Genomic DNA, 27258 nt, shown 5'->3' with positions numbered 1-27258 from the left:
CCCGAGGCTGACCTTGTAGGCGTTCTTCCACTTGTCGTCCAGCAGGTCCTCGCTCTGGACCCTGCGGGCCAGGTGGTCGCCCAGGCCGGCCACCACGATCTGCCGCAGGTAGGTCACCTGGCTCTCGGAAGGTGGCTGCATCTTGGGGTCCACGAAGAGCCCGGCCTCGGGGCACACGGTATTGACTGCAGGGAGAGCCGGGTGTGAGGACGGCAGTGGTGGGGACGGCGAGGCCCGGGGCTGCCTCCGCCCTGACCTTCTGGAAGGCCTCAGGCCCCTCGGCGTGAAGCTCCCGACTCAGTCACCTGCTCGCCGGGGCTCTTCTCCACCGAGGTTGCCGGGGTGTCCTCAGCAGGACACAACCAGCTGCCTGCCCCAAATCCACGGCCTCCTCCCCTTAGGACAAGACCCCAGTGCCTTAGTGGGCAGCAGAGTGAGGCACCAAGGGGGACCCTGCTCGGCCTGCACGCGACTTCCCCGATGGGCTCTGTGTCGGAGCACACGTGCCCGGAAGGGACCCGTGAACGGGTCACCCCCCCCCAAGCGTGCACGGTAGGGCGAGATCATCTCCTCTCGAGCTCCTGGGGGGGGTGCTGCTGAGGCAGGCCTGACATGAGGCGAGGCCTCACGCTTCCGCACCAGAGGAGGGGGGTCTGAAGCTGTGGGGGTACCTGGCAGGGGGAGAGAGGGGATGGGGACTTTGGGCCCTGCACCTCGGAGGGGGACGCGGCAGGGTGGAGAACCAGGGGATGAGGACCAGGAAGGAAGGCGGGCGCAGACTGGACTGTTTCTGCTCTGAGATTTGCCCCGTAAACCCGCTTCTCTACAAAGCCTTCGGCAAAACGGATGTCGTTGGAGGTGAAGAAAGAGAAAAAAGGGGACAAATAGGAAACACACAGGCCCCAAGGACAGAACACAGAAGCCCGGCAGCCTCTGTGCCTGGAGCCCCCGCCTCCCGACGCGGCCTCACACAGGTCTGGTCTCTGCCGGCTCAGCCCAGGGGCAGAAAGTGGGGGACTGCTCCTCGACTCGCAAAAAGGGGCTCTCCACTTGGCCATGGAGCAAGGAGTGGGGAGCCCCAGAGTGAGACTGTGGGGGGGCACAGGGGCCGCTGAGAAGAGGGTATGGTGAGCAGTGGGGGGGCAGAGGGTGACAAGAGGAACGTCACTAAGGAAAAGAGGAGACCGAGGGACAGACAGCCTGATGGGAACCAGTGTGCACATTACCCCCCTGCTGGCGTGCACGCCCGGGAAGCACCCAGTACTGGTTTGGGTTAAAGTCTCGGGAAGCAGGTGGGTTTGCAAACGTGGAATCCGTGGGTAACGGGGATTGACTGTACGTGGCTGGTGTCGCCCAAAACAACCTGAAACCTCAGAACAGTCAAGTTCTCTGCCGCGTGCTGCCTGAGAACGGGAGGCTGGCGTGGGGGGGGGGGGGGTGGTACCTGCGGTGGTCAGCTGGCCCCGCAGGCGCCGGATCTCCATCATGGCCTTGTACCGAAGCCCGTTGGCCTCGCAGAACTGGGGCGAGCAGCCGGAGTACTCACAGGCTCCCACCGCACCTGCGGACGAGGTGGGCGCTGGCTTGCTGCCCCGCCCAGGCCCGCCTGTCCCCTCCCCCCCCGGAACCCCGCCCAGGCCCGCCTGACCCTCCCCCCCCAATCCCACCCAGGCCCGCCTGCCCCCCACCCCTCCACGCCACACCGGGCACGCACCCAGCAGCATCATGACGTCCCCGAGCTGGAGAGAGGCGCCTTGCCCGGCCCAGATCCTTTTCATCTGGGCCACCCGGGCCCGCTTGCCTTTCAGCCTGGCGAGCTCCTCGTCACTGGTGGCCGGTCTGCCAACATAAGTACCACCTGGGTTACTGGCCCGGCCGCCCTCCGGGCTGCAGGGGCAGGGAACGCATTAGTTAATCAGGGCAGGCTGGGAGGCTCAGGGGCAGAGAAAATGCCTGGTGGGGCCGCCGCGGAACACAACTGAGGTCCCAGAATCAAAATTCACTGCCAGCAGCCCACGAGATGATACACACGCCTGCTTCCTAACCCGACCAGTCCGCGTCTAGGGACTGATACAAAGAAAGGATCCAACAAAGGAGTGACGTCGCATGTTGCCAAGCTGCTCACAAGCCACAAGAGCCTGAACCCTGCTGTGACCACCGCCGAGCGTGGCCTGGATGAATTACCCTCCTGGCTCCCCGGCCTGAAGAGCGGACACGCAGGGTAAGGCACCCATCAGGCCCAGTTTGGAGCGCTTTGCTCGCATCTGCTACTTTATTTTTATTTTTTTTAATGTTTTTATTTATTTTGAGACAGAGAGAGACAGAGCATGAGCAGGGGAGGGGCAGAGAGAGAGGGAGACACAGAATCCGAAGCAGGCTCCAGGCTCCGAGCCGTCAGCCCAGAGCCTGACGCGGGGCTCGAACTCACAAACCACAACATCATGACCTGAGCCGGAGTCGACGCTTAACCGACCGAGCCACCCAGGCGCCCCTCGCATCCGCTACTTTAACCCTGACGACAGCTCAACTGTTATTAAGGCCTCATCCCCACTTTCCCCCTCTCTTCACAGAGAGGTGAAGTTGTCTCCCCAAGACCACACAGCCCGGAAGTGGCAAAGGGAGAACTGAACCCCGGCGGGCTGGTCATCACACAACAGACCTTCGACGTCTGCGCTGCCCCGGAAGTTCTGCAAAGGCAGAGCTCTGTAGGGATGGAACCGGGACAGAGCGCTGCCGGCTCAGGGAGGCCCTGAGTTGGCACGAGGCCACCCACACACCAACCACCCCCCTGGAGGGCAGCCCCCCCAGGCCCACCTGTCCAGCTCCTCGAACAGCTCCCGGACCGTCATGGCAGCCACAAGGGTGATGGCGTAGGGCAGGCAGCCGTGTTGTCTGCTCAGCGCCAGCATCTTGGCGTAGCGGGGCGCCACGGGGAACGTGGCCATGGTCCTGCCCAGCGCGGTGATGGGGCAGCTCAGCCGGGACCTCTGCAGCTGCTTCACCCTGGAGGACGGAGGCGTGCGGTGGGCGGGGGGGGGGGCACGGCTAAGCGGCCCTGGGGCTCGCTGCTCCCCCCACCCCCAGCCCCGCCTACCTTTCTGTCTTCTGGGGCGCCTGCAGGGCACCCAGCGCCACCAGCAGCTCCTCGGCGGCGACGAGGGCCTCCGCGGAGGGAGGGGTTGGAAAGGGGAAGTTGATGACCTGGGCACGGGAGACACGGCAGGGGCAGCGGTGAGACGTGGAGAAGCAGGCATGGTGGCCACAAGGGGCAGCAGGGCCTGGCCTGGCAGGGGACGGCGCCTCCCGCACCTGTCCGGACACTGCGCACAGCCCCGGGCACTCAGGAAGTAGCCCCAGGCACACTCCAGCGCGGTGTGCCGGGGGGACCCCTTCGTTCACACAACCCACGGACTCAAAAGCACAGACCGAGCACCTCACGGGTGCATCCACTGAGCATCTCGTGCGTCCTAGGGGCTGTTCTTGGCAACAGAGACGGAGAAAGCACCAGATAAGGGCTCCGCCTCCACAGGGCCCCTTCAACCAGAGCAAACGCATTAAGTGAACGGGAGCAGACGTCCTCACGCGATAAAAGGGTGAGGGAGGGGACAGACAGACCGGGCTCGGGGATGGGGGCACCTGAGAAAGCGTGACCAAAACCAGTGTTCTAACAAATCCGTACACGGCCGCGTTCACAGCGGCTCTGTGCGTAGCAGCCAGAGGTGGAGACGCCCCAGGTGCCCGACAACAGCGGGACAGACAGGACGTGGCCTGGCCCTACGACGGAGCGATACTTAGCCGTACAGAGGAACGAAGTACTGACATGTGCCACCGCGTGGGTGACCCCCGAGGACGTTTATGCGAATGATCCCTTTTTTTAAAAAAAAAATTTTTTTTTCAACGTTTTTTATTTATTTTTGGGACAGAGAGAGACAGAGCATGAACGGGGGAGGGGCAGAGAGAGAGGGAGACACAGAATCGGAAACAGGCTCCAGGCTCTGAGCCATCAGCCCAGAGCCCGACGCGGGGCTCGAACTCCCGGACCGCGAGATCGTGACCTGGCTGAAGTCGGACGCTTAACCGACTGCGCCACCCAGGCGCCCCATAGTTGGCCAGTCTTATTTTTTTTTCTTTCAACGTTTATTTATTTTTGGGACAGAGAGAGACAGAGCATGAACGGGGGAGGGGCAGAGAGAGAGGGAGACACAGAATCGGAAACAGGCTCCAGGCTCCGAGCCATCAGCCCAGAGCCCGACGCGGGGCTCGAACTCCCGGACCGCGAGATCGTGACCTGGCTGATGTCGGACGCTTAACCGACTGCGCCACCCAGGCGCCCCACGAATGATCCCTTTTATACGAAACGTCCAAAACGGACAAAGCCACGGGGACAGAAAGCTGGTCCACGGTTGCCCTGGGGGTCAGGGTGGAAGGAACGGGAAAGGACTAATGGGTCCAGGGTCTCCCTCTCTTTCTCTCTCTGCACAACCCCTTGTGGAGCAGCAGAAAGGCAGGTGACCCCCGGACAGGTGCCATGTGAGGACCGTGTCAACAGAACGTTCTGTGAGCCCCAAGGACAGCGACAGGTCTCTGTGCAGTGGGCAGGCCTTCCCTGTGTGGCTTCCGTCCCAGGCACTCGTCCCCCGGGTGCTCCAGGGGTGCAGCCCCGGGGGAAGCGGTGCCTCGAGGGGTGGGAGGGCCCAGCGTGGGCACGTGTGGACACAGCGTCCCACGAGAGCGCTCCGGGTGGCTAGGCCGGCACCATGGGGCTCCGCTCCTGGGTCCCCCGCATCTCAGGAGCTGGCCCGTGCGGGGGCTGGGGGCTCGGCGGGGTGCTGGCAGGGCCGGGGGCCGCCACTGACCTTTTCAATGTTGAGTGCTTTCATCTGAAGGATCAAGTCTTCAACCGGCCTCCGGGTGATTTCAGGAGGAGGAAACGGCTCAAAGTCACCGAAAACCGCAGATGAATAGAGCCTGGGGGAGAGGAAGCACCAGAGAGAACACCGTCATTTTATAAATAAATAAAAGAGCAGCTCCACCAAGTTACCGGGCACTGGATTTCAACCAGGACGCTTACGAGGGCCGGCACTGACCCTCCTCGTGCCTCTTTCCCTCTCCTGCGGGACAGGCCAAGCCAGCAGGGGACTCACCCGGGCTGGGGCAGAGATGTCCGAAGCCACACATGCAGGGAGACCGGTGCCTGGCACACAGTCCCCGAGACTACTGTCGCTCCTTACTAGCTTTCTCTACACAGGTTCCCAATTTCCTTTTCTCGTGATTGAAAACAATGTCAAACACACCCCAAAAAACCCAGCTATAAAGTGATCGAATAACCATAACAAAACACAGACGGGAAAGATATTCGCCAACGACGCCTCTGACGCAGAGCTAATATGCAGATTAGGTAAAGAACTTTTACGACTCAACGATAAAGGAAAAAGAACCCCGTTAAAGAAATAAGCAAAAGAAACGAACAAACACTCCTCCCAAGAACACAGACAAATAGCCAACAGCACACGAAAAGACGCTCAAGGCCGTCGGGGAAACGCAAAGCAAGTGCACAGCGAGCGACCATGCACATTTGCAGGTCTAAAAAAACGGAAAGGAACAAACGTTGGCGAGAATGTGGGGAGATGGGAACCTGCGAGCACGGCTGCTGGGAACGTCAGAGTGGGGCAGCCGCTGCGTAAGACGCTTGACAGGCCCCAGAAGGCGCAAGAGTGACTATGTGACCCAGCAACCCTCCCAACCCCCCCAACCCAGGGAGAGACTCAGGGGAAGCAGAAACACCAGTCCGAGCAAGGGGACGGGAAGGGGAGGAAAGTGCCTAACGGATGGGGGCTTCTCTTGGGGTGACGACGTCTGGGACGGACTGGGGGACCGCTGCACGGTTCTGAGAACACCCAATACCAGAGAAGCGCATGCTTCAAAACTGTCAAAGTTGGGGCGCCTGGGTGGCTCAGTCGGTTAAGCGTCCGACTTCAGCTCAGGTCACGATCTCGCAGTCCGTGAGTTCGAGCCCCGCGTCGGGCTCTGGGCTGATGGCTCAGAGCCTGGAGCCTGTTTCCGATTCTGTGTCTCCCTCTCTCTCTGCCCCTCCCCCGTTCATGCTCTGTCTCTCTCTGTCTCAAAAATAAATAAACGTTAAGAAAAAAAAAAATTAAAAAAAAAAAAACAAAAAAACTGTCAAAGTTCTGGTACGTTAACGGTACCTCCGGAAAGCCGGAAAGCCGTAACAAGATAAAACGAAAACAAAACAGCTAAAGATAAGTATCGCTCAAGGGTCAGAATAAAGAAAACACGTTGAGTGCTTGAGAGCCAACAAGGGCTTGCACGGCACCCCAAGGACCGTCCCCAGGGGGACACGGCACTCGCTGCAGACTGGGGCGGGGGCCCCCTTCCTCGCTCCTCAGTGGTGGCTGCTGCAGAGGGACCCCCAACGTCACTGGAGAGGCCAGGGGAGTCCCACCTGTAGCAGTGGCCTGGCTCCGTCCGGCCCGCTCGGCCCGCCCGCTGATCGGCTGAGGCCTGTGACACCCAGGTGACTCGGAAGGAGGACACGCCAGTGACGCGGTCATAGTGACGCCTCTTCACTTTCCCACAGTCCACCACGTACTTGATGCCCGGGATGGTGAGGGATGTCTCGGCCACGTTGGTGGCCACGACGCACAGCCGTGTCCCTTCCGGGGGAGGCTGGAAGACCTGGGGTTGTCAGGGAGCAGAGGCCGGAAAACACCGGAATCAGGAAAGAGCTGGTGGCACAGACACGTGGGGCTCTTGACCCCAGAGAAATCGGCCAGGCTGGGGGGGGCCCACGGGTGGCGAGGTGGACAAGCCCTCCCCTTGCCTCTGGCCGTGACATTGCTCAGCGCAAACGCAGGGACGCGTTCCTGTTCTCCAAGGAGATCCCAACACCCTCTCTCATCTGGGGGCGCTGACCTAACTGATGAGGAGGATAGCCCCGGGCCTGACCTGCCCCTATCTCAGTGCCCCTAGGAGGCATCCCCAAGAGGCCAGGAGGAGCCCACACAGTTACCTGCGCCTGCTTCTCCGGGGCCAGCAGGGAGTAGAGCGGGAGCACGTGGAGGGGCAGCGACGCATCCGGCTGTGCACCTGCACGGAAAGCAGGGCCGGCTGGTACTCCCCGCCACCCACGGGAGCCCACCTCAGGCTGCCCCGCGTCCCCCTACCTGTTGCACCCGCTACCAGGCGCCGCCCCCCCCACCCCACCCCCCCCAGACCAGCACAGTGTGGGCTGAGTCTGAGAGGCTCCCGGAGGCTCTTCAGGCCCCACGACCCTCCTCCAAGGGGGGGACGCCCACCCCGCTGGAGAGTCTGCTGGGAAGAATCTGGCCACGAGCCCTACCGCCGGCTGGGTGCCACCGGGGCTCCCACAAGGCCGTGGGCCCATCTCCGTACAGGGGGCCCTGGGACCGGGCAGCCCCCCCAAGCCAGCCCTGAGGCCCGCCTTTATCCAGCAAAGCTGAGCCCGGGGGTGGCATGCCCATCACAGTCGACACTACGGACATCGGAGGGTCTGTCTGCAGGCAGCTACAGGAAGTCAGCAAACAGCAGGCGCAAGGCGGCCACAAAGCCCGGCCCTCTTGAGCTCCAGACCAACAAGTCTGGGCCTAACCACGGGGCCTGGCACACCGCGGGCGCCCTGCAGACCCCTGCCGAGTGAATGACCCAGGGAGCGCGAGCAGGGGCCCTGCCCAGGGCACACCTCCGTCTGCCCCGTCGTCCCCCAGGTCCAGGTCAAGGTCGGAGCCCAGGGCCTCCTCCTCCTCCTCGTCGTCCATTTCCGCCTCCCTGTCCTCGTCGCCTTCGCCTGCAGGCAACACCGAGTAGCTGTCCAGACTGATCTGCGGCAACGTCTAGACAAAGAAGACAGTAGAACCCCAGCTGCAGGAGACACGGTCACAGGCAGGAAAGATGAGCCCGTCCAAGAACGAGGCCCAGCACTGCTCGTGAGCCCTCACAACCATTCTGCCCGCTTCCTCGCCTCAACGCCGGCACGACCACAGAGCTTGTCTCAACGGGCTGCCGTGAGGACCAGTCGACACTTGGACTTACGATGCCGCCAGGCAGGTCCAAAACGCAGCGGGCGGGGGCAAGTGACCCCCCCAGTAAGGACGCCGTCGCCCCCGGAACCACAACGACATTGTGTGGGACTCCGCACCCTTGCTCTGCCTGCCCTCCCAGACTTTCTCACAGGCCCTGCTCAGGACCTCATGGCCAGCCTTCCAGAAGCTTCTTCCTGGCCTCAGGGCTGGCCTTCCAGAAACTTCTTCCTGGCCCACAGCACAGAGAACCTTCAAATCACAGCCCACCCTGAGGCCTCTAGGGCAGCACCACCCAACAGAACTCTCTTCCACGGTAGGAATGTTCTGGACCCAGCACAGTCGCCAGCAGCCCCAGGTGGCTACTGAGCACCTGAAACGCGTCTGATAGAATTCAATTAAAACAACCTTATTTTTATTTCGTTTTAATTACATTGGCATCTACATGCCATGGGGCCACTGGCCACCAGAGAAGGTAGCTTCAGAGTCCCCAGGCGCCCACGAGCCTCTACATACCGCTGCCCGGGCCTTCCTCGCTCTTGTCCTTGACTTCTTAAACTTCCGCACTTCCTCTACTGAATCTTCCTGATCTTCCTTTTCTGTAAGAAGGAGCAGATTCAGCAGGGACATGTCTCGAGGCCACACGCGGGTTACCAGGGCTCTGTTCTTCACCGTCCAGAGTAAGGCCACCGCGCTGCGGGCCATTTATTGGGGAACAGCAGGGCGGCGAGGCGCCGGCTCTCAAACAGGGAGGCTCTCGGGGCCCAGTGCCGCCGGGGTACCTGGAGGCCTGCGTCTGGCGTGTGGGAAGGCTCTCCTCAGCCTGCGGCACAGCGCGTGCACCTCTGCCTGCCCCGTCAGGAACACCAGGATGCCCCCTGCGAAAAGAACAAGATCCCTCGGCTACCTGGTCATTCGTGGAGCAAACATCTACTTAGCAACTACCACCTACCAGGATCGGGGCGTAAGGAAGAGCCAGTCACGGCAGGACTCAGCCACAGAGACGTGCAGCGGCAGCTGCCTCCCACACAGAGGACATGTGACAGGGAGCTGGACAGAGCCCCTGCACGACCTGGCTGTTCCACTCGTGGGCATTGGCCCAGGAGACCGGGAAAGAGGGACGCAACCCAAGACCTGTCCCCAGATACCCACGGCAGCTCCATTGACAACAGCCGAGAGATGGAACAATCCAAGTGTCTGTAAGCTGGTGGATGGACAACCAGAGCGTGGTCCATCCACATGGCAGAAAACACACAGACGAACCCCAAAAAAGCAATACTACGTGAAAGAAGCCAGGCACAAAAGCCACACATCGAACGAGTCCGTCTGTACAGAATGTCCGGAATAGACAAATGCGTCGGGACAGAAGGCAGAACGGGGGGAGGGGCCAGGACGGGGGATGGAGAGTTAGTGTTTAATGGGGACAGAATTTCCCTTGTGGATGGTGGGGACGGCCGCACAGCACGGGCACACCTCAGAGATGCCGCGGGTCTGGTCCCGGACCACCGAGAAGCGAGTGTCACAATGAATGACACAAGCGAGCGTCACAGTTGTTGCTGGGTTGCCCTGTGCACACGGAAGTTACGCTTATGCTGTGCTGTAACCTACTAAGCGCACGATGGCATCACTGTCTAAAAAGACACCGCGGACGCCTCGATTTAAAATATCGCTAAAAACTGCTAACCGTCACCAGAGCTCTCAGGAGTGGTGACCGCTGCTCACAGATCACTGGAAACGTACAGGAGGAGAGTCTGAAATAGCGTGGAAATCGCCAGCGCGTGACACGGACACCGAAGGGAGCAAGTGCTGTCGGAAAAGCGGCCCGATCGGCTGGCTTGAGGCAGGATCGCCACGAACCCTAACTCGTGAAAGTGCAGAAGCCGCGAAGTACAATCAAGCAAAGCGAGCCAGCGAGGGGAGCCTGCACTTGGGAAGGCGCTAAACGCCTCCGGATTATACACTTAAAAACGGTTCAAATGGTCCAACTCGTGTACGCTCCACCACAGGAAAGAGCCAGCGCGGGGAGATGGGGCCTGGGGTCCGGAGGGGAGACCCGGCCTCGCCCGCCGGGGCCTCACCTGGCGGCAGCATGCGGTGGATTTTGCAGACCTTCCGGAAGCACTCGCCACTGTAGTCTTCCAGCGGCGTCCGCTTGTTGAAATGCACCGTCACCGGGAACTGCCTGGACTCCACCTGGGACACACGCCCACAGAGGCACCGGGGGCGGTGGGCTGAGCTCGGTGCCTCCCCCGTCCCTGGCCCCTGCGACCCCGGAGCTCTCCGCTCGGCGGGAGCAGCCTCCCAAGGCCTCCCGGTCTCGGCCTCCACCAGCAGAGCGGGGCCTTGCGGGAGCGGCCTCGAGACCAGGCGTCCCGCTGCGGGAGCCGACGGGCCCCGCGCCCCCCTCGCCGGCCCGAGACGCCGACCCAGGCGCTACCTTGATGACCGGGGGCGGCCGGGCGAAGAGCCACTGGTTCTGCGTGAAGTCCTCCACCCGCAGCGTGGCCGACATGATGACCAGCTTCAGCGGCAGGTGCCTCTGCGGGAGGGCAGACGGGGTGACGGACGGAAGGGTAACACGGCCGGACCCAGGATTCCAAGGGGGAGGAATCACAGGAGGGCCGCTCACACCGAGAGTCACAGCCCTGCCCCTGGGCCCGGGGGACCCCGTGCTCAGGAGACCCTGTCTCACCTGACCCCCGCCACCCCGCCGCCCTACCTTCGCCCGGAGAGACACGATGCGGGACAGGAGGCCGATGAGGATGTCCGTGTACACGCTCCTCTCGTGGGCTTCGTCAATGAGCACCACCTTGTACCTCCGCAGCAGGAAGTCCTGGGGAGGGGGGCGTGGTGAGGCCCGCCAGCCTGGGCCCGAGCCACTCCGGCATCACTCACACCCCAGAATTCCCGCTCCAGGAGCCCCCTTCACAGCTGGCACGGATCCGGGAGCACTGGCCCGGGGGGTCCTGGTTTGTGACCTCAGGTAAGTTATTTCACCTCCCCATGTCTGTTTTCCATCTGCAAAATGGGGCAACAGGACCCACTTCACGGGGTCACAGGGAGGTTTCCGTGACAAACACCATCCGTAAAGTACACAGCCTGGGGGCTGGTGCCTGGCAGAGAAATTGCTGGAGAACGGGCAGCTACCATTTATTAGAGGCGAGCTACCAAATCCAGACGCCTGTAGAGCAGAGAGGACAGGCAGGGCAAGGGAACGAGGGGGTGGCGGGTAGGACCGAGGACACTGGGACAGCGTCTCCCACACAGAGAGGAGCCGTAGTCAACCACACCGGAGCCACATTCACAGCCACCTCCCTGGGTGACCCTGGCCGGCCTCATGGCAGAGGGGGCAGGCGTCACCTCTGCCCGGGTGGACGCCACACAGCCAGCAAGGAGCAACACGCGTGTGGCCGAGGCACAGTCTGTGAACCAAATCCTAACGACACGAGCTCCCGCGTAACGAGCACCTACAAGGCGCTACACTGAGGCGCGTTCACGCGTCGTACAACTTCTGCTTCAAAACAACCGCGTGAGGAAGGTACCGGCTTGCAGATCAAGAAGACGAGGCTCAGAGAGGAGAAGGAACTTGCCCGAGGTGACACAGTGCTGCCGTGCCAGTGGGTGGCATGACAAGCGCTCGAGCCGCCCGGCCCACGCTCGCCGGCCTTGCGTCCGGAGACGAGACGAGACGAGACGAGCAACGAACCTTCTGAATCTCCTTGAGCAACACGCCATCTGTCATGAACTTGATCCTGGTCTCTTCGGTCACGTTTCCCTCGTATCGGATCTGATAGGAGACGACCCTGCAGGGACAGACTCCGGCTCAGGGCAGGTAAGGTCCCAACCGGTCGCAGCCACGTGGCCACACGGAGGGGGACGGCGGAGGCCCGTCGCCAGTGTGACGCGGAGGGGCCGTCACCGCCCTCTGAAAAACGGGTCGACTGAACGCGGACCTCGGTCGGAGCGCAATTTGAACGACCAACGGTGAACAACTGTTCAGAAGAGAGACAACGGGGGCCGGAGGGCCCGCCAGCGTGTCACAGGATTTCGGTCACGGTGAGGGCGCTGAAATTGTTCTAGCGTCTTCTCGCACAGAAATGAAATACAGCCTTGATCTTCCAGCCCAACAGAGAAACCCCGAGGAAGCAATTCTCCAAGAGCAGCTCTGCACTCCTGGGGTGCAGGGCACAGAGTCAGAAGCAAGCTGGCCACCAGCTGACCATCACCGAACTGGGTTTCGGGTCCACGGGGGCTCATTCGCTACGCTTTCTACTTTCGTGTGTGCTTAAAAGCTTCCACAAAAAGTTAAAGAGGGGGCGCTTGGGTGGCTCAGTCAGTTAAGTGTCCGACTCTTGATTTCGGCTCAGGTCACGATGTCGCGGTTCGTGTGATCGTGCCCCGTGTCGGGCTCTGCGCTGACAGCGTGGGGCCTGCCTAGGATTCTCTCTCTCCCTCTCTCTGCCCCTGTCCTGCTCTCCCTCTCTTTCTCTCAAAATAAACATTCCCTTAAAAAAGTTAATAATGGTGATCAAAAAGGACAGCTTTGTATGTATTATTTTCAACACATACCATCAAATACAACGGGAAAGATTCAGAAGGGGTGAACAATATGAATTGTTTACGTGCAAGTCGAAGAGGAGAAATACAGAGATGCCCACGGTTGCTTGTCTGTGCCTGTGACTGGAAGAATCCACAGGAAACACGCTGGGGGCACCCTGCCCCCACAACACGCGCACGCAACAAGCCTCCCCGACCTGCACGCCAGTCCCAGGAGGGCGGGTAGTTCTGTCTCGCTCACCCTGTCCTGAGACCCGGGGCCGGGCCGGCCCACAGCAGGTGCCGCTCAGTAAATACTCAGAGAGAGGGCAGATGAAGGAGACTTTCTCAATTTTAGGCCCAGTAGACATGCTACCCCCTCAAACCTGGATGCCCCAGTGCGGGCCGAGGCCCAGGCGTGTGCGGTATAAATGCGGCCCCAGCCATCCTCAAGCGGGCGCTCTGCCTGCTTTGTTCGGTTTTCCACATCAAGTCCTAAAGCCTCGCCGCCCGCAGGGGACCCGAACTCGGAAGCCCTGCCTAGACAGAACTACTGGACCATGGCAAGCAATAATCACTGCCTGCCTGCGTCTGGCCACCTGCCGCTCTGCTCCGCCCTCGAGCCCCAGAAAGGGCCACGGTCTCCTCGGGGCACTGGGCACGGAGTGAGCCCGAGGGCCTGGCGGGCTCGTCCTTGCCCTGTGGCCCCTCCCCGGGAAGGTCCTGCCGTCCAGAGGGCAGAAAGCCTTCTTGCGGGAGGAGACCCTCCGCTCGGACGCAGAAGCAACACTCCCACCCAGCACCCTGGAGACGGACAGCGCCCACGAGGCTGCTCTGCTCCTCCTGGACAGCGCGCCCGGGGCCAAGCCGGGGGACCACCCCCTTCCCTCCTCCAGGACGCAGAGCCCTCACCGCTGTGACAGATTCATCTCCTTGGCCACCCGCTGGGACATGGCCACAGCAGCCACGCGGCGGGGCTCTGTGATGCCGATGATGCTGTCGTCGCTGTGGGAGGGAGAGAAGACACATCAGCAGTGCTCGGCCCCACCTGTCAGTCCCACGGTCACACACGGTTCCCCGTCAGGACTCCACGTACGGAGTGGCCCTCCCTACAGGTGACAAGGCACCGCCTGACAGCAAAAGGGGACAGCCTGGCGGTCCGCACACAGATGCCGTGGGAGTCACAGTGGAAGGGAAAGCAGCCAGCTGCAGACGGGAGGCTGGGCTGGAGCTGGCCCGGAGCAAATGCTCTGCGAGTCATAGGACCTGCCAAGGGGACGGCGGACAACAGGCAGCACAGAAGCCTGCGGCCGGTCCCCTTAGAAAGGTCTGCTTACTGGGTCGGGGGTGGCTGGTGTCTGGGATCCGAATTTCGGGAGGGTTCCCGATCCTGATAAGGGGGGCTCTCCGTGCCTGGACTGTTTGTACCAACAACGTGGTTCATCCTGACCACCGGCTTTCCTTCTGGGCACCTGGGACTTGGGTAGGTGCCAGGGAGAGGGGGTCCGACCCCAACAGACACCCTTGGGCGCTCAGTTTCTACTCGGCTTGTCTGGTGACAGCTCTTTACACGGACTGCTTCCGTGTGACTCTCCCGGGAAAGGGCTCGGAAAGCCTGTGCCCGGTTCTCCCAGACTTCACCCCGTGCACCTCTTCCCTCTGCCGATCGTGTTTCGTGTTCTTTCGCTCTAAGAAATCGCACTCACATGTACAACTACACGCTGGGTCCCGTAAGCCTTCCTCGCAAATCAATGAACCCGGGGTGGTCTTGGGGACCTGTGACACACCCGGGTCAAAAGTGCCAACAGGACGCGACATTCATAAACACACCGCCCCACGTGACAGGGGCTGATCTAAGCATTTTACGTCATTTCGTGCACACGACACCCGTGTGAAGTAGGTGCAACGACTGTGGGAGGACACCAAGGCCCAGAGAAGTTAAGCAGTTTGCCCAAAGCCACACAGCATACCAACGGTGGAGCCTGGATTAGGGTCCTGGGAGCTCCCACTCATAGTAACTTTTGGGGGTCGCCCGAGGGGCCAGCCCCCAGCCCCCACCTGGTGTAGCCTGCTTCGTAGAGAAACTGTGGCACCTGCGTGGTCTTCCCGCTGCCGGTCTCACCACACACGATGACGATGGGGTGCTCGGCCACCGCCTCCATGATCACTTGCTCTTCAGCAAGAATTGGGAGCTTTAGCCGTTCTTCCTGGCGAAGAGAGGAAGTCAGTGCTCGGGGAATCGGGGGGGGGGGGCTGCCCCGCAGAACGGCAGAGGGGATCGGCGAGACTGTGAAGGGTGACGTGGTTTCTATAAAGGTGGCCGTGGGCATGTGGATGCCGTGAGCCCTCCTAGCAAAGCCAGTGAGGCCCAGCTACGGGGGACGGAGACGGCAGTGGGGTCCTCCCGTGCCACAGCGGGTGTCCTCGGGGACAGCCCAGCACGCAAAGCCGGCCCCTGAACAACTGCGGGGCTCTGCTTCCTCACGCACGGACTGTTTTCGGTACAGTACGGGACTAGGGGCGCCTGGCTGGCTCAGTCACTAGAGCGTGATCTCGCGGGCGTGAGTTCAAGACACATGGAGGCTGCAGAGATTACTTAAAAAAAAAAGTACAAGGCTACAAATGTTTTCTCTTCCTTACGATTTCCCCAGTAACATCTTACTTTTATTTTAAGGATACAGAAAACATATGACACACATAACATACAAACCACGTATGAACCAACTGTTTTGTGTTCTGAGCCTTCCGGTCAACAGTACGCTATTAGTCGTTAAGTTTTGGGGGGGGGGGAGTCAAAAGCTGCACGTGGATTTCTGACCGCGAGGGGGGCGGAGCCCCTAACCCCCGTTGTTCGAGGATCTGGTGTTATCATATACTGCGGAAGTTTTACGACCCACGGCTCACACCTTCATTACGTGAAGCATGCTAAGTGCGGATTTAAAACATTCTGTTCCGTTTCTATTCTACTCCATTTTGTTTCAAAACCAAGAGTGCTGGTCATCTCGTGACCCGGTCATGGCTGTGACCTACAGTTTGCCGACACTGCCCGAGAGGAAGTTGCATGCATGTGAAGAATTCTCGCAAGAATACGTGCCCTGTCCCTGTGCTCTAGTCACACGCCGGAATACTCGAGAGCAGCGGGGGAAAACCACCCAGAATAAGGGGGACTTCGGTTACCGCACCGACACGGACGAATAAATCTCAGAAACGTGAAACTGACTTGACCAAGCAATCAAAGTGCAGGGAGACGAGTGATATGATGTCACTTATTGAAACAGGTGGTTGACCTGTCGTAACGGCTTAGGAACACGTATGGAGAAAAGCCACGGAGAAAGAAAGGGGCTGAAGCTGGGGGCAGGGGCAGCCCGGGGCCCGCAGGGACCGAGTGAAGAGATTCTCACACCAGCAGCAGCCATGTGATGGCACCTACGAGCAAATCTTTGTAGCATGAACCCAGGGGCACACCGGGTGGTTCCTCAGAGCCGTCAGCTCACCCCAATTACACCCGAGCACACGAACTGAAATCCCGGTTTCAATAAACAGTTCTGATGCTTACTTAGAACACTGTGCTGATATTTTCTGTTCTTTTTTTTTTTTTTTTTTCCATTAAAAGAAAGGAGCTGGTCGCATCCCTCCAGTTTCCACAACACAGCGTGTGGTCTGCCACAGCCCCGCTAGGACCCAGGAGGCCTCCCGCCTCAGGGCCTTAGCTCCTGCTGTTCTCAGTGTGGGACAGCCCCCTGTCCTCCGCTCCTGCTGGTCTCCCAGCTCCTGCCCCAGATGCCTCCCCAGGCCCTCCTGCTCTCCCCCTTCCTGGCACCCAGCCTCCTCCGTTCACAACAGCGGGGGCGCTGTCTGCTGCCCTCCCCCCCCAACCCCGTGCCGGGCCTGCAGTCGGCTCGTCCACACACACACCCGCCCACATCTCCACGCCGACCCTACAGGAGGGCACAGTTGCTCCCGTTCTGGGCGAGGACACCGGCGCATGGGAGGGATCCCACCCGCTGAAGGCACAGGACGCCCCCCCCCCTGCACCCCCAGCCCCCCACCACGCTAGCCTCAGAGCCCGTCGCAGACACGGAGCAGCAAACCTGCACTTCGGGGGAGCGGTTCACAGGGATGAAGACAGCGGGCTTCGCTGGGGGCCTGGCCACGGTGGGGGCTGCTGCGGGAGGTACCGACGACGTCGCGGCCAGAGAGGGCTGGCCGCTGGAGCCGGGGCCCCCGGCCCCCGCCCCCGGTGGAGCTGGCGGCGGCCCCGCACCAGCCTCCTCCACGGGCTCGGCGGCAGGGGCCTCATCAGGCTCAGACTCCACCGAGGACTCGGATGACTCTTCTTCTGCCTCCTCGCGGGGGCGCTTCCGATGGGCCCCGCTGAGGCTGCTGATCTTCTGCCCCTGGGCTTCGATCTCGTCAGACCTCCTGCCAGCATGGCACGAAGTCAGGCACGAAAGCCCTAGGATGGGCCGGTCGACCTGAGGCAGCTCTGTGTCGCGACACACCCCTCAGAAGCCGGGATTCAAAGGACACCCCCCTCTCCCACCTCAGGGCCTTTGCACATGCTGTTCCCGCTCCCTATGCAGAAGTGCTCCCTCACTTCACTCAAATGTCACCCATCAGGGAGACTCTCCCATCTCCCTCCATCCTCTTTCCCTGCATTACTTTGTGCCTAGTGCTTCCCAGCACTAGATACGTATGTATTCGTTTGATTATTGCCCATCTCCCCGTGATGAGAACGCAGGCTTCTTAAGGGAAGCTTACTTCTTATTTTACTTGTGTGCACTCTCCATCCCCGGGGCCTAGAGGAGAGCCTGGGACAGTCTGCACTCAGAGCAGCCATAAATGCACAAGGCCTACAGGGAGCAGGCTGACAGTAAGAAGGCCGTGTCCCGTGGGTCTGTGGCGGGGGTGAGGGGTGAGGGGTGAGGGGTGGGGGGTGGGGGGTGGGGGGGGGGTGGGGAAAGCACATGGGCTCCATCTAAGGGTCAGCTGCCCTGTGAGAGTGCCTTCTGGTGTGGCACAGGACCAGGTGGGAACCTGGATTTTAATATGAGATCAACTTTTCTTTTTTAATGTTTATTTATTGGAGAGGGAGAAGGAGAGGGACAGGGAGAGAGGGAGGGAGGAGGAGGGGGAGAGGGATGATCTTAAACAGGCTTCAAGCTCAGAGCAGAGCCTAATGCAGGGCTCGATCCCAAAGCCCTAGCCAAATCAAGAGTCAGATGCTCAGCGCACCCAGGTGCACCCCGACTCCTGCAGTCTAAATCTTGGAATGTGGGTGGTATTGGGTTGAACAGTGTCTCCCTAGAATTCACATCCAGAGACTCAGAATGTGACCTTCTTGGAAACAGGGTCTTTGCAAATGTAATTCAGGTGAAATCAGGGCATCCTGGATCAGGGCGGGCCCCAATCCCAATGCCTGGGTGTCCTTAAAAGAAAAGACGCAGACACAGAGGAAGGCCACGGAAGACAGAGAGACACGCCGGGAGACACAGCGGAGACGGGGACCGCGGCGTCACATCTACAAGGAAGGAACCCGCAGGACGGCTGGCAGCCACCCGAAGCCGGGGGAGAGGGGAGGAACAGCTTCTCCAGCTTCCAGAAGGGACCAAGCCTGTGACACCCGGAAGGCCACACGTCTGTGCTCAGAAATAAGCTGAACCGAATCCCCGATCACCCGAAAGCAACGTCTATCGTCTGGGCCAGAGAAGGTCCTCGCGTGTGGGCGGGAATCAGCAGCGCCCAGGCCCCACGCGGCGGAGGCGTGTTAGCACGGGGGCCACTGCAGGCGTCTTTCCTCCTAACGCTCAACCCGGAAGGCTCGGTGACCTGTGAGGCCGCCCCCGGGGCCCTGGCAGGAGGGGCACCCGACTCACTCTTTGGCGTGGTACATGCGGTTCCCAGTGCCCAGCTTGGACGTGGTGTAAAAGAGTCTCAGCTCGGCTTCTGAGACCTGGACTTCACTCAATTTCTGTAGCATCTCCGCTCGCTGGGGAAGGAAATGACAGTGTCAGACATGTGGCAGGGCGACCCTCTCTTCAGAAAGGAAGGGAGACCTGAGGGGTGCCCGGGGGGCTTAGTTGGTGAAGCGTCTGACCGTTGATTTGGGCTCAGGTCGTGATCTTGCGGTTCGTGAGTTCGAACCCCACGTCGGGCTCTGTGCTGACGGCAGGGAGCCTGCTTGGGATTCTCTCTCTCTGCCCCTCCCCTGCTCACACTCTCTCAAAGATAAACTTTAAAAAAAATTTAAGAATTATAAAAAGAGATCACTTAAAACATTAAATTAAAAAAAAAAAAGGAAGGGGGACCATACATCAGATTTCGGCTGCGCTAACATCTAGGTTTTTTAAACCAAACGTCCAATTATAAGTGCATCACAGGCCGGGGGCCCTACATTCACGTGAGCTGGGGTGGCTGTCTACCCCAAGGCTCTCTCTGCATCAGTGTGTGTCATAAGCAATTCTCCACCACCCAGATGCCCATCCGCGGGAGACCGTATAATAAAGGAGGGTTTATGTGTACAAAGCGGGGCTCCCCCGCTGTGTCAGAGGGGAGGCTCTTGTGTGATATGGCAAGCGGTCCCTGTGCCACCTTCTAGAAAGCAGCATGTGGAGGCGGGGACAGTTGGCCTCTTTCCGCTGAGGAACCATTCAGGAGTTTTTCTTCCTCTTGAAATTATAAACGTGCATTTTATATGTGCTCCCATCTACGTATTTTGCAATCAACGAGAGGAAAAAGCACGTACAGAACAGTGAGAAAAAACACCGCACAGGATTTTAAAAGGACACACTCGCAGACCGTGAGCCTCCCTGCAGAAAGGGCTCCGCGGGCCGAGTGTCAGGGCTGTGAGCAGGGGACCCTGTGTGGTGATCCTGGTGGAAGGTCAAACGTGAACCCCAGGAAGTCTCCAGATTGAGGTTTCTTGGTCTCTGCACTGCAGGCAATGCGAGCCAGAGAACGTTTTGTCCCAGCTGAGGATCCAAATAGCATTTCCAGGACATTCGGAGGCAGAGGGGTGTGTTTAACTGCACCACAGAGATGAAGGTTTAAAAACGCAGACTGTGGGAAACTGCAGACAAACAACCTGATTTCCCTCAACAAATAAATGACAAGGGGCTGGGGGGGGGGGGGGGGGGGAGGAGAGAAAGAAAAATAAATAGGTGGGCTAGGGGAGCATTTATGAAACAATTGGAAATTCGACCACTTAGGGAAAGTTGATATTTTTAAAAAATTTAGGTGGGCTAATGGCCTTGCGGGTTATTTAAAAAAAAAATTTTTTTTTTACATTTATTCATTTTTGAGAGACAGAGAGAGAGCACGAGCAGGGGAGGGGCAGAGAGAAAGAGGGAGACACAGAATCCGAAGCAGGCTCCAGGTTCCGAGCTGTCAGCACAGAGCCCGACGCGGGGCTCGAACTCACTGACCTGAACTCACTGGCCGTGAGATCATGACCTGAGCCAAAGTCGGATGCTCGCGCCCCTCTTGCCGTTATTCTAAATGGCCCTTATTTTAGAGATACAATTGAAACTGTTTATGTATAAACACAATGGTGTCCTGCCCTCTCAAAGGATAACTCTTGTCCCAGAATGCAACCTTCTTTGGAGAAAGGGTCTCTTCGGTGTAATTAAGTTAAAGATCTCGGGATGAGATCTGGATTATCCAGGTGGGTCCTAAATCCCAAGGCAAGTGTCCTTACAAGACACACACAGAGGACAGCCACGTGAAGACAGGGGCCAAGACTGGACAGATGAGGCCACAGGCCAAGAATGCTGGGGGCCACCCAAAGCCGGTGGACCCTCCCCTAGAGGCTTCACAAGCAGCAAGGCCCTGCCGACACCTTGATTTCAGACTCCGGCCTCCAGAACCACAACAGAATACAACTCTATCCTAAGCTGCTCAGTTTGCGGTCCTGTTTCAGCAGCCCCGGACACCAATACAGACTTATGCTTCCCAGGCTTTGACCCCGGAGGTGGGAAAGTGGCCAGCAGGAGGGATGACGAGGGGACTCTGGGCTGGCAGCCGCTGGCACTGGTGACAAGGACACATGCATCCATTACACTAGGTTCTCTGCTTCTGTAGAGGTTTGAGTTTCCCAATACAAAATTTGTTCTGCAAAGAGGTACAAAGGGAGAGGCACCTGGGTGGCTCAGTTGGTTAAGGGTCCAACTCTTGATTTCGACTCAGGTCGTGATCTCAAGTTTGCGGGTTTGAGCCCCACATCCGGCTCTGCGCTGACAGCTGGCCTCAACAAACCTGGGCCGGTCAGTCTGTCCCAGACAGACTGAGAGGGCTGGCTGGAGCGGTGTCAGTCAAGGGCCAGCCACGGGGAGGCCATTCAAATTTAAATTAATTCAATCACATAAAGAATTCAATTCCTCAACCTTGCTAGACACAAAGCACGCCCCGCATTCCGGAAAGTTCTACGGGACAGTCCCAAGGAAGAGATCAAGTTGGGGGACACAGACCCCATCCCTCCGCAGTCTGGGGGGCCGGGCGCAGACCCTGACACAACAGGCGTACCTGGCTCTTTTTCTCCTTCTGATCTAAGATCTTCTGCAGCATTTTCCGCTCTTTCTTGGTCAGAGGCTTCTTCTCCTTCTTCGCCAGGGGAGGGGCCTTGGGCTTCTTTTTCTTCTTTCCCGGCAAAACCAGCGCATTGCTTGCGTCAACTCCTTTCAGCGTGCCCTGATCTGGAAAGACACACATGCCTGAACCCTGGCCCAGGGACCGGAGACTCCGGAGGCCAAGGAACGGTCAACATTAACGCCACCGGCTCGGTGCGGGGCGGCTCCATGTGGCCTCCCCACCCCTGTGTGAGCCCCCTGAGCGCCCCCACAGGACCGGGGGTGCGGGACCACCACCGTTCACTCAGCTTGCCTACCCAGCACCCGCCACGCGGGTCAGGGCACCTCCACCCTAGCGGTCAAGGCAGAGGAGAGCGGGTGCCAGGAGGGAGGGTACACGGGACAGCAGTGCTCCGCTCAGAATGTGGCCTGCTTTCGGCAGACCTGTGAGGTCAAAACTATTTTCAGAGCACTGGTACAACGTCCTCCTCAGACATGCAGGAGACTATGTACTGAGTTTGTACCATATCTATTTTCATTTTTATATTTTTTAAATTGTTTATGTTTATTTATTTGGGGGGGAGGGGGGCAGAGCACAAGCTGGGGAGGGCAGAGAAATAGAATCCGAAGCAGGCTCCAGGCTCTGAACGGTCAGCACAGAACCCGACGTGGGGCTGGAACCCACGAACCGTGCGATTAGGACCTGAGCCGAAGTCAGACCCTTAACCAACTGAGCCCCCCAGGTGCCCCATGTACCATACCTACTTTTAAATGTCACAGTCTGGGGGCGCCTGGGGGGCTCAGTCGGTTGGGTGTCCGACTTCGGCTCAGGTCATGACCTCGCGGTCCATGAGTTCGAGTCCCGCATCGGGCTCTGGGCTGACAGCTCAGAGCCTGGAACCTGTTTCGGATTCTGTGTCTCCCTCTCTCTCTGACTCTCCTCTGCTCATGCTCTGTCTCTCTCTGTCTCAAAAATAAATAAATGGTAAAAAAATAAATAAATAAATAAAATTTAAAAAAAAAAATAAATGTCACAGTCTGCAAGTATGGAATCTAGACCTAAACTCGGCTACCACATACATTACTCTTCAACTCAACCTGCTGTGGCCCCCCTCTCCCGTGTTCCGTGGGGGCCCTGACTTTCAGTAGTTCCTCTGGCTTCGTCCATCTTGCCTTGTATCACAAAACGTAGGAGAGAAGGAGACAATTTTAAGCAATGCAAGTGATCCATTGTGCAATTCTCGCATAAAATAGAATTAAAAGCGAGAAAGAAAAAAAAAAAAAAAAAGAGCGTACAGCAAGCATTTTCCAGAGGCTCCAAATCGTGTGACGTGTAGCTGCTCTCACAGCTGAAAAAGCGTGTGCTCGTATATACTGGTTTCAAAATTTCTTGGTTTTGATGGATAGAAGCCACACCAACAAAAGCACTTTGGGACCCTCAGTTTTTAAGAACGTAAAAGGGTCCTCGGTCCAAAAATTTGAAAACCACGGTACTATAGAAAAAAATAATAATAATAAGGGAAGTGATAAAAACAAAAATCAGGCAGCGGGTGGCGATGTTAGGTCAGTGGTCGGGGAAGGCTCTTTGAAGAAGGCAGGCGATGTGATGGATGTTTTTATAAGCCTCCTCTTGGCCCCTCAGGAAGGCGGGGATTAATTGGAGATGTCCTGAGGTGGGAAAGAACCTTCCCCAATCTTTGGGTCCAAGAGACCTCAGGTCCCCCTGCTCCAATCACTTCCTCCAAAACTCTGACGGGGCTAGGACGACTGCTCCTCCTGGATCCGTTTTACAGATGAGAAAACTGAGGCATGGAGATGTTAGGCGGTTTGGTCAGCCCCCAGCCTATCCGTGCGACTTCTCAGGAGGGAATTCAGGCTCCAGATTCCCACCCTAAAATTCTGTCTGGTAACCTCACTGCCTTTCAGGCCCAACGAGAGTGCAGAACAGAAGGCCAGGCCGTGGGTCGAGGGACACAGGCCTTTCCAGCGGCCCTGCTCTCCCTCTGTGCAGCTCCAGAGCCTAGGTCCACTGTTTCCTGATGTTTAACTCGGCTGGACCTCAGGGAGCACGTGCACTCAGCTGGGTGAGTCCGACCTGGGACCGCATCCTTTTCAGGAGCCTGCGAGACAACTCTGAACGGACTCAGTCACTTCATCTCACCTCTCCTGCACAAGTGGCCCCATCCAGGTCATGGACAGCTTCCCTGGTTACATCCAGAGGTCCCTCTCTCCCTCCCTGACCCCTTGGGAACATCTGATGCGGATGGTGGGTCCCCCTCCACGGCACCCAGACCACACGCCCCAGAGCTCTCCTCCCCGTATCCTTCTCCAGGGCAGGACTCACCCCCTCAGTGAGCTAATCCAGCCTGGACTTGAAATGAACAAACCCCATCCACTCACAGATGATTCCAAACTGCCATCTCCCCCAGGAACGGCCTCTCTCAAGCACCTGCCTGCCTACCCTGGCCGCCTGGGTTATGGAACAGGACCCCCAGACCACTCATATCCCAAACATGGCTCTGGGCCTCCCAAGCTGCCCACCCTGCCTTTTCTCCACCGGCTGGGCCCAGCGCCTGGGAGCCCTTTTCGACATCAGTGTTCTTGTGCACGCTCAGCCAGCAAATCCTGCGAGCTCCCCGTAGCCTGACCACCACCAGCTCACCTGCTCCCTGCGTGAACGAATGAACAAGCTCCTAACCGACCACCCTGGTTCTACTTAACCTTCTACTGCTTCTCTACGCGGCAGCCACAGAGATGCCGTTACCGCATAAGCCTATGTCCCCCTGGCGCTCTAAACCCTGCCCCAGCCACAGTCCTCACCACCACCCCACCCCGCGGACCCTACATGATCCTGCCCCCATTTCTTCTTTCACCTCCACTCAGCCATTCTGGCTGCCTTCAGGCCTTGACTCAACGCCTTCTAAGTGAGGCCTTCCCTGCCCACCCGATGGGACACTGCAACCCACCCAAACACCCATTCTGCTTTATCTCCTTAGTATTTATACCCACGCAACATCCTGTATATTTTACCTGTCTGCTTTTGCCTGTTTCCTCCCACAAGCATCTAATAGGCTCAGCAGGGCAGATTCTTTTTTTTTTTTCCCTTAAATCTCCTCTTCCCTTATGTCTCCTAAAGTCCTGGCAGCTCCTACTAAAAAGGAGTCTGAGCAGAAACGTCAAGCAGCCTGGAGCTGAGCAGACAGGTCTGGGCTAAACATACTTACTTATTCGGGGGTCGCTGGCAAGGAGATTATAAAACAGCCATAGGAATAGAGGGAATTACCTTATTTTCTTGCCCACATTCCCCCATACTACTAAACTAGGGGTGGGGGCACCTGGCCGGCTCAGTCTGAAGAGCACCCGACTCTTGATCTCAGCTAAGGTCCTCAGTTCGAGTCCACCGCTGGGTGCAGAGATTACTTAAAAAAAAAACTTTAGAAAGTAATAAACTAGGGCCGGACTCCCATAAAGGAGCAAGCCCCGGGGCTGTCCCAAATTCACCGTTAAAACCATAGTGTCACTGTCTCCCCTTCCCCGGATCATCTGAGAGGAGGTTCCTCCCGGTGCCCCCCGCCCCAGAGTCGCGGAGCCCTTCGGCCCCTCCCCGAAACCCAGCCCCCGTCCGGGACGCCTTACCCTCTAGTTCCAGCAGGACGGGGGGCGGTTCCGGGGGGCCCTTCGAGGGGCCGGGGGTCGCCTGCTGGCGCCCCTTGACGTTGTAGCGCCGGCGCAGCTTCCCCATGGCGCTGGGTCCGGCAGGGTTAACGGCTGGCTGCGGGAGCCGCGCACCCCAAAACCCAGCCCACGTGGGTTCCCTCCCAGGCCCCAGGCTCAGGCCGCGAGACTTCCGGGCTGCACTCTCGCGAGAGCTGGGAAACAACAGGGGGCTGGGGGCGGGGCTTGCGGGGAGGCGGGGCGGGGCCAAGTTAGAGGCGGGAACGAGGCCTGAGGTCTCCTGGGAGGCCTGAATTTAAACTGGGGATAGTTCGCACGTGGTGTAGGCAAAGTCCCTAAATCGGAGTTACCTGCTAAAACTTATTTGGCTACCTGGGAGTGGGGCTGTGTTGTCACCTTTCCAACTATAACCCCGTCCCCATTGCAAACTGCTTCTCTTTTTTTTTGCTCATTTGCAGTTTCTGTTACTCCGATAAGAAACATCATTAGTTGTGTAGTAAAAAGGCACGAAATATTTCCATTACAGGGACAGAAGAACTAAAAGAAGAAAGTATCTATCAGGCGGCTTTAAACTCTCATTACCATATCACATTGTCTGTAGCGCATTCGGAAATAATGTATTTTGTGAGTCCTGTAATTATGTTGCGTGTAGAACAGTTACATCGTGCAGCATTTTTTCTGTTAAAAGCATGAGTTCATTAAGGGCAGACATTTAAATAACATAACAAAAACCAGGTGAAGGCATTAGGATTTATTTTAGAATTGTATTTATTTTAATGTTTATTTATTTGAGAGAGAGTGCGCTCGAGCAGAAGGGCCGAGAGAGAGAGAGAGAGAGAGAGAGAGAGAGAATGCCAAGCAGGCTCCTTGCTGTCAGTGCAGAATCCAGCATCCAGTGCGGGCCAAACTCACCAACTGTGAGTCCAAATTCAGGAACTGTGGGATCATGAGTCGGAGGCTTAACCGACTGAGCCACCCAGGCACCCCTTAGTTTAGAATTTTAGAAAGGAACCTAGAACAAGATCTGCTGCAGAGTAGGTAAGCAATAAGGAGTTACTGAATGTAATAATCACTGAATGAATAAATGAAGAGCATGATTGTATAGACTTTCTCCTTCCCCCCAAATTCAAAAGCAAAAACATCCCTATAAACACACAGGTGGTGCATGAGAGGACTTAGATAATGTATGTATGAACACGTTTATAAAGTTATATACTGATTTAAACGAATTTTGGGGAGGAGAGAGAATAATTAGCATGTCAAACCTCTGGTTTCAGGGGTCTTATTGCTTAGAATGATAGTGATCTGCAGTTTTTGCTTTAAATATGTTTAAGTAAATAAAAGGTGTGTCCATGTTAAAATTAAGTGGGTAATAGTAACTTCTCCTATAGTGTCCTTATATACCAAAGTATTATCTCCAGAAAATACAATGTTGTGTAAAACAAGAGGGAAAAGACATAGGGGTGCCTGGGTGGCTCAGTCTGTCGAGCATCTGACTCTTGACTTCAGCTCAGGTCATGATCTTGCGGTTTGTGGGTTTGAGCCCTGCATCTGGCTCTGTGCTGACAGTGCAGAGCCTGCTTAGGATTCTGTCTCTCTTCTGTCTGCCTCTCTCTCTCTCTCAAAATAAATACACTGGAAACAAACAAAAAAGACAAGACGTATATACAACAACATGGCTCTCATAACTATGTTGAAAAACCAATCACAAAACAGCAGACTGTCTCATCCCATAAAGTTCAAACACAGGCAAAATTAAGTCTCTAAATTTTGGAGGGAAAATAGTGAGTTTCCCCAGGAAGCTGGTGATGTTCCATTTCTCCATGTGAGTGCTGGTTACCTCATGTGTTGTTTAAATGCATACAAAAGCACCTTACGATTTGGGTATTTTTCTGTATATAGGCTCTACTTCAGTAAAACTTTTCTTAAAAAATAAGAACTTAAAATATATGGCCACTAAATACGTGAAAGCTTCATCAGGAATCCAGAGAAGTGTAAGTTCAAAAATAAAATACAATTTTTCACTCTTTGGATTGGCAAAGGTTAAGTTTAGTTTTCCTGGTTATCTCAGAAAAATGGTCGGACACCGTTTGCTTTAGGCCCTTGGGTTGCATTTGGCTATTATGGCTCATGGGTGTTTTAAAATCAATAATCCTCCTTCGCTTTGTATACCGTTTAATTTATTGAAGACACTGGGTCGCTTGCCCTGTACATTCTGGATTTGACTGATTGCTTCTGCTGCTTTCTCATTTTCTCCTCCATCCCCCATATTTCCTGTAAATTGTTGGTTAGCTGTAGAGACCAGATCCGGTTAGGGTTCAAAGGGTTCGGGCAAGGATCCATCCCAGGTGGGGCAGGTACTTCCTGCTTCTAGGGCTTGTCCCGCGTCCAGGTCTGGACAGCTCGGCGCCTCCATTTTCAAGTTC

At 57.5% G+C, this 27258-nt stretch overlaps 1 protein-coding gene across 2 annotated transcripts in view; it reads right to left on the bottom strand.

The window, feature by feature from the left end:
• The window catches only part of DHX37 (DEAH-box helicase 37), a 28473-nt gene extending 3461 nt beyond the window's left edge, over positions 1-25012 (bottom strand). Inside the window, exons 1-21 of one of the 2 annotated variants that reach the window (XM_023241282.2) lie at positions 24794-25011; positions 21114-21283; positions 18470-18582; positions 16685-17015; positions 14652-14800; positions 13506-13598; positions 11764-11860; positions 10777-10890; positions 10495-10596; positions 10136-10250; positions 8840-8935; positions 8574-8656; positions 7721-7871; positions 7031-7107; positions 6464-6696; positions 4857-4968; positions 3095-3201; positions 2815-3003; positions 1715-1839; positions 1445-1561; positions 13-185 (exon numbers count right to left, since the gene is read on the bottom strand). In XM_023241282.2, the coding sequence (XP_023097050.2) occupies positions 13-185; positions 1445-1561; positions 1715-1839; positions 2815-3003; positions 3095-3201; positions 4857-4968; positions 6464-6696; positions 7031-7107; positions 7721-7871; positions 8574-8656; positions 8840-8935; positions 10136-10250; positions 10495-10596; positions 10777-10890; positions 11764-11860; positions 13506-13598; positions 14652-14800; positions 16685-17015; positions 18470-18582; positions 21114-21283; positions 24794-24899 (2853 nt within the window). In that variant the 5' untranslated portion in view covers positions 24900-25011. Of the gene's footprint in view, positions 1-12; positions 186-1444; positions 1562-1714; positions 1840-2814; positions 3004-3094; positions 3202-4856; positions 4969-6463; positions 6697-7030; positions 7108-7720; positions 7872-8573; positions 8657-8839; positions 8936-10135; positions 10251-10494; positions 10597-10776; positions 10891-11763; positions 11861-13505; positions 13599-14651; positions 14801-16684; positions 17016-18469; positions 18583-21113; positions 21284-24793 lie in introns of both variants that reach the window. The other variant, XR_006587896.1, reaches the window with a different exon arrangement.
• Between the last annotated feature and the right edge of the window lie 2246 nt (positions 25013-27258).

This window comes from Felis catus, chromosome D3 (genome assembly GCF_018350175.1).
Source record: "Felis catus isolate Fca126 chromosome D3, F.catus_Fca126_mat1.0, whole genome shotgun sequence".
NCBI lineage: Eukaryota > Metazoa > Chordata > Mammalia > Carnivora > Felidae > Felis > Felis catus.
This window is presented reverse-complemented; position numbering and strand designations above follow the sequence as displayed.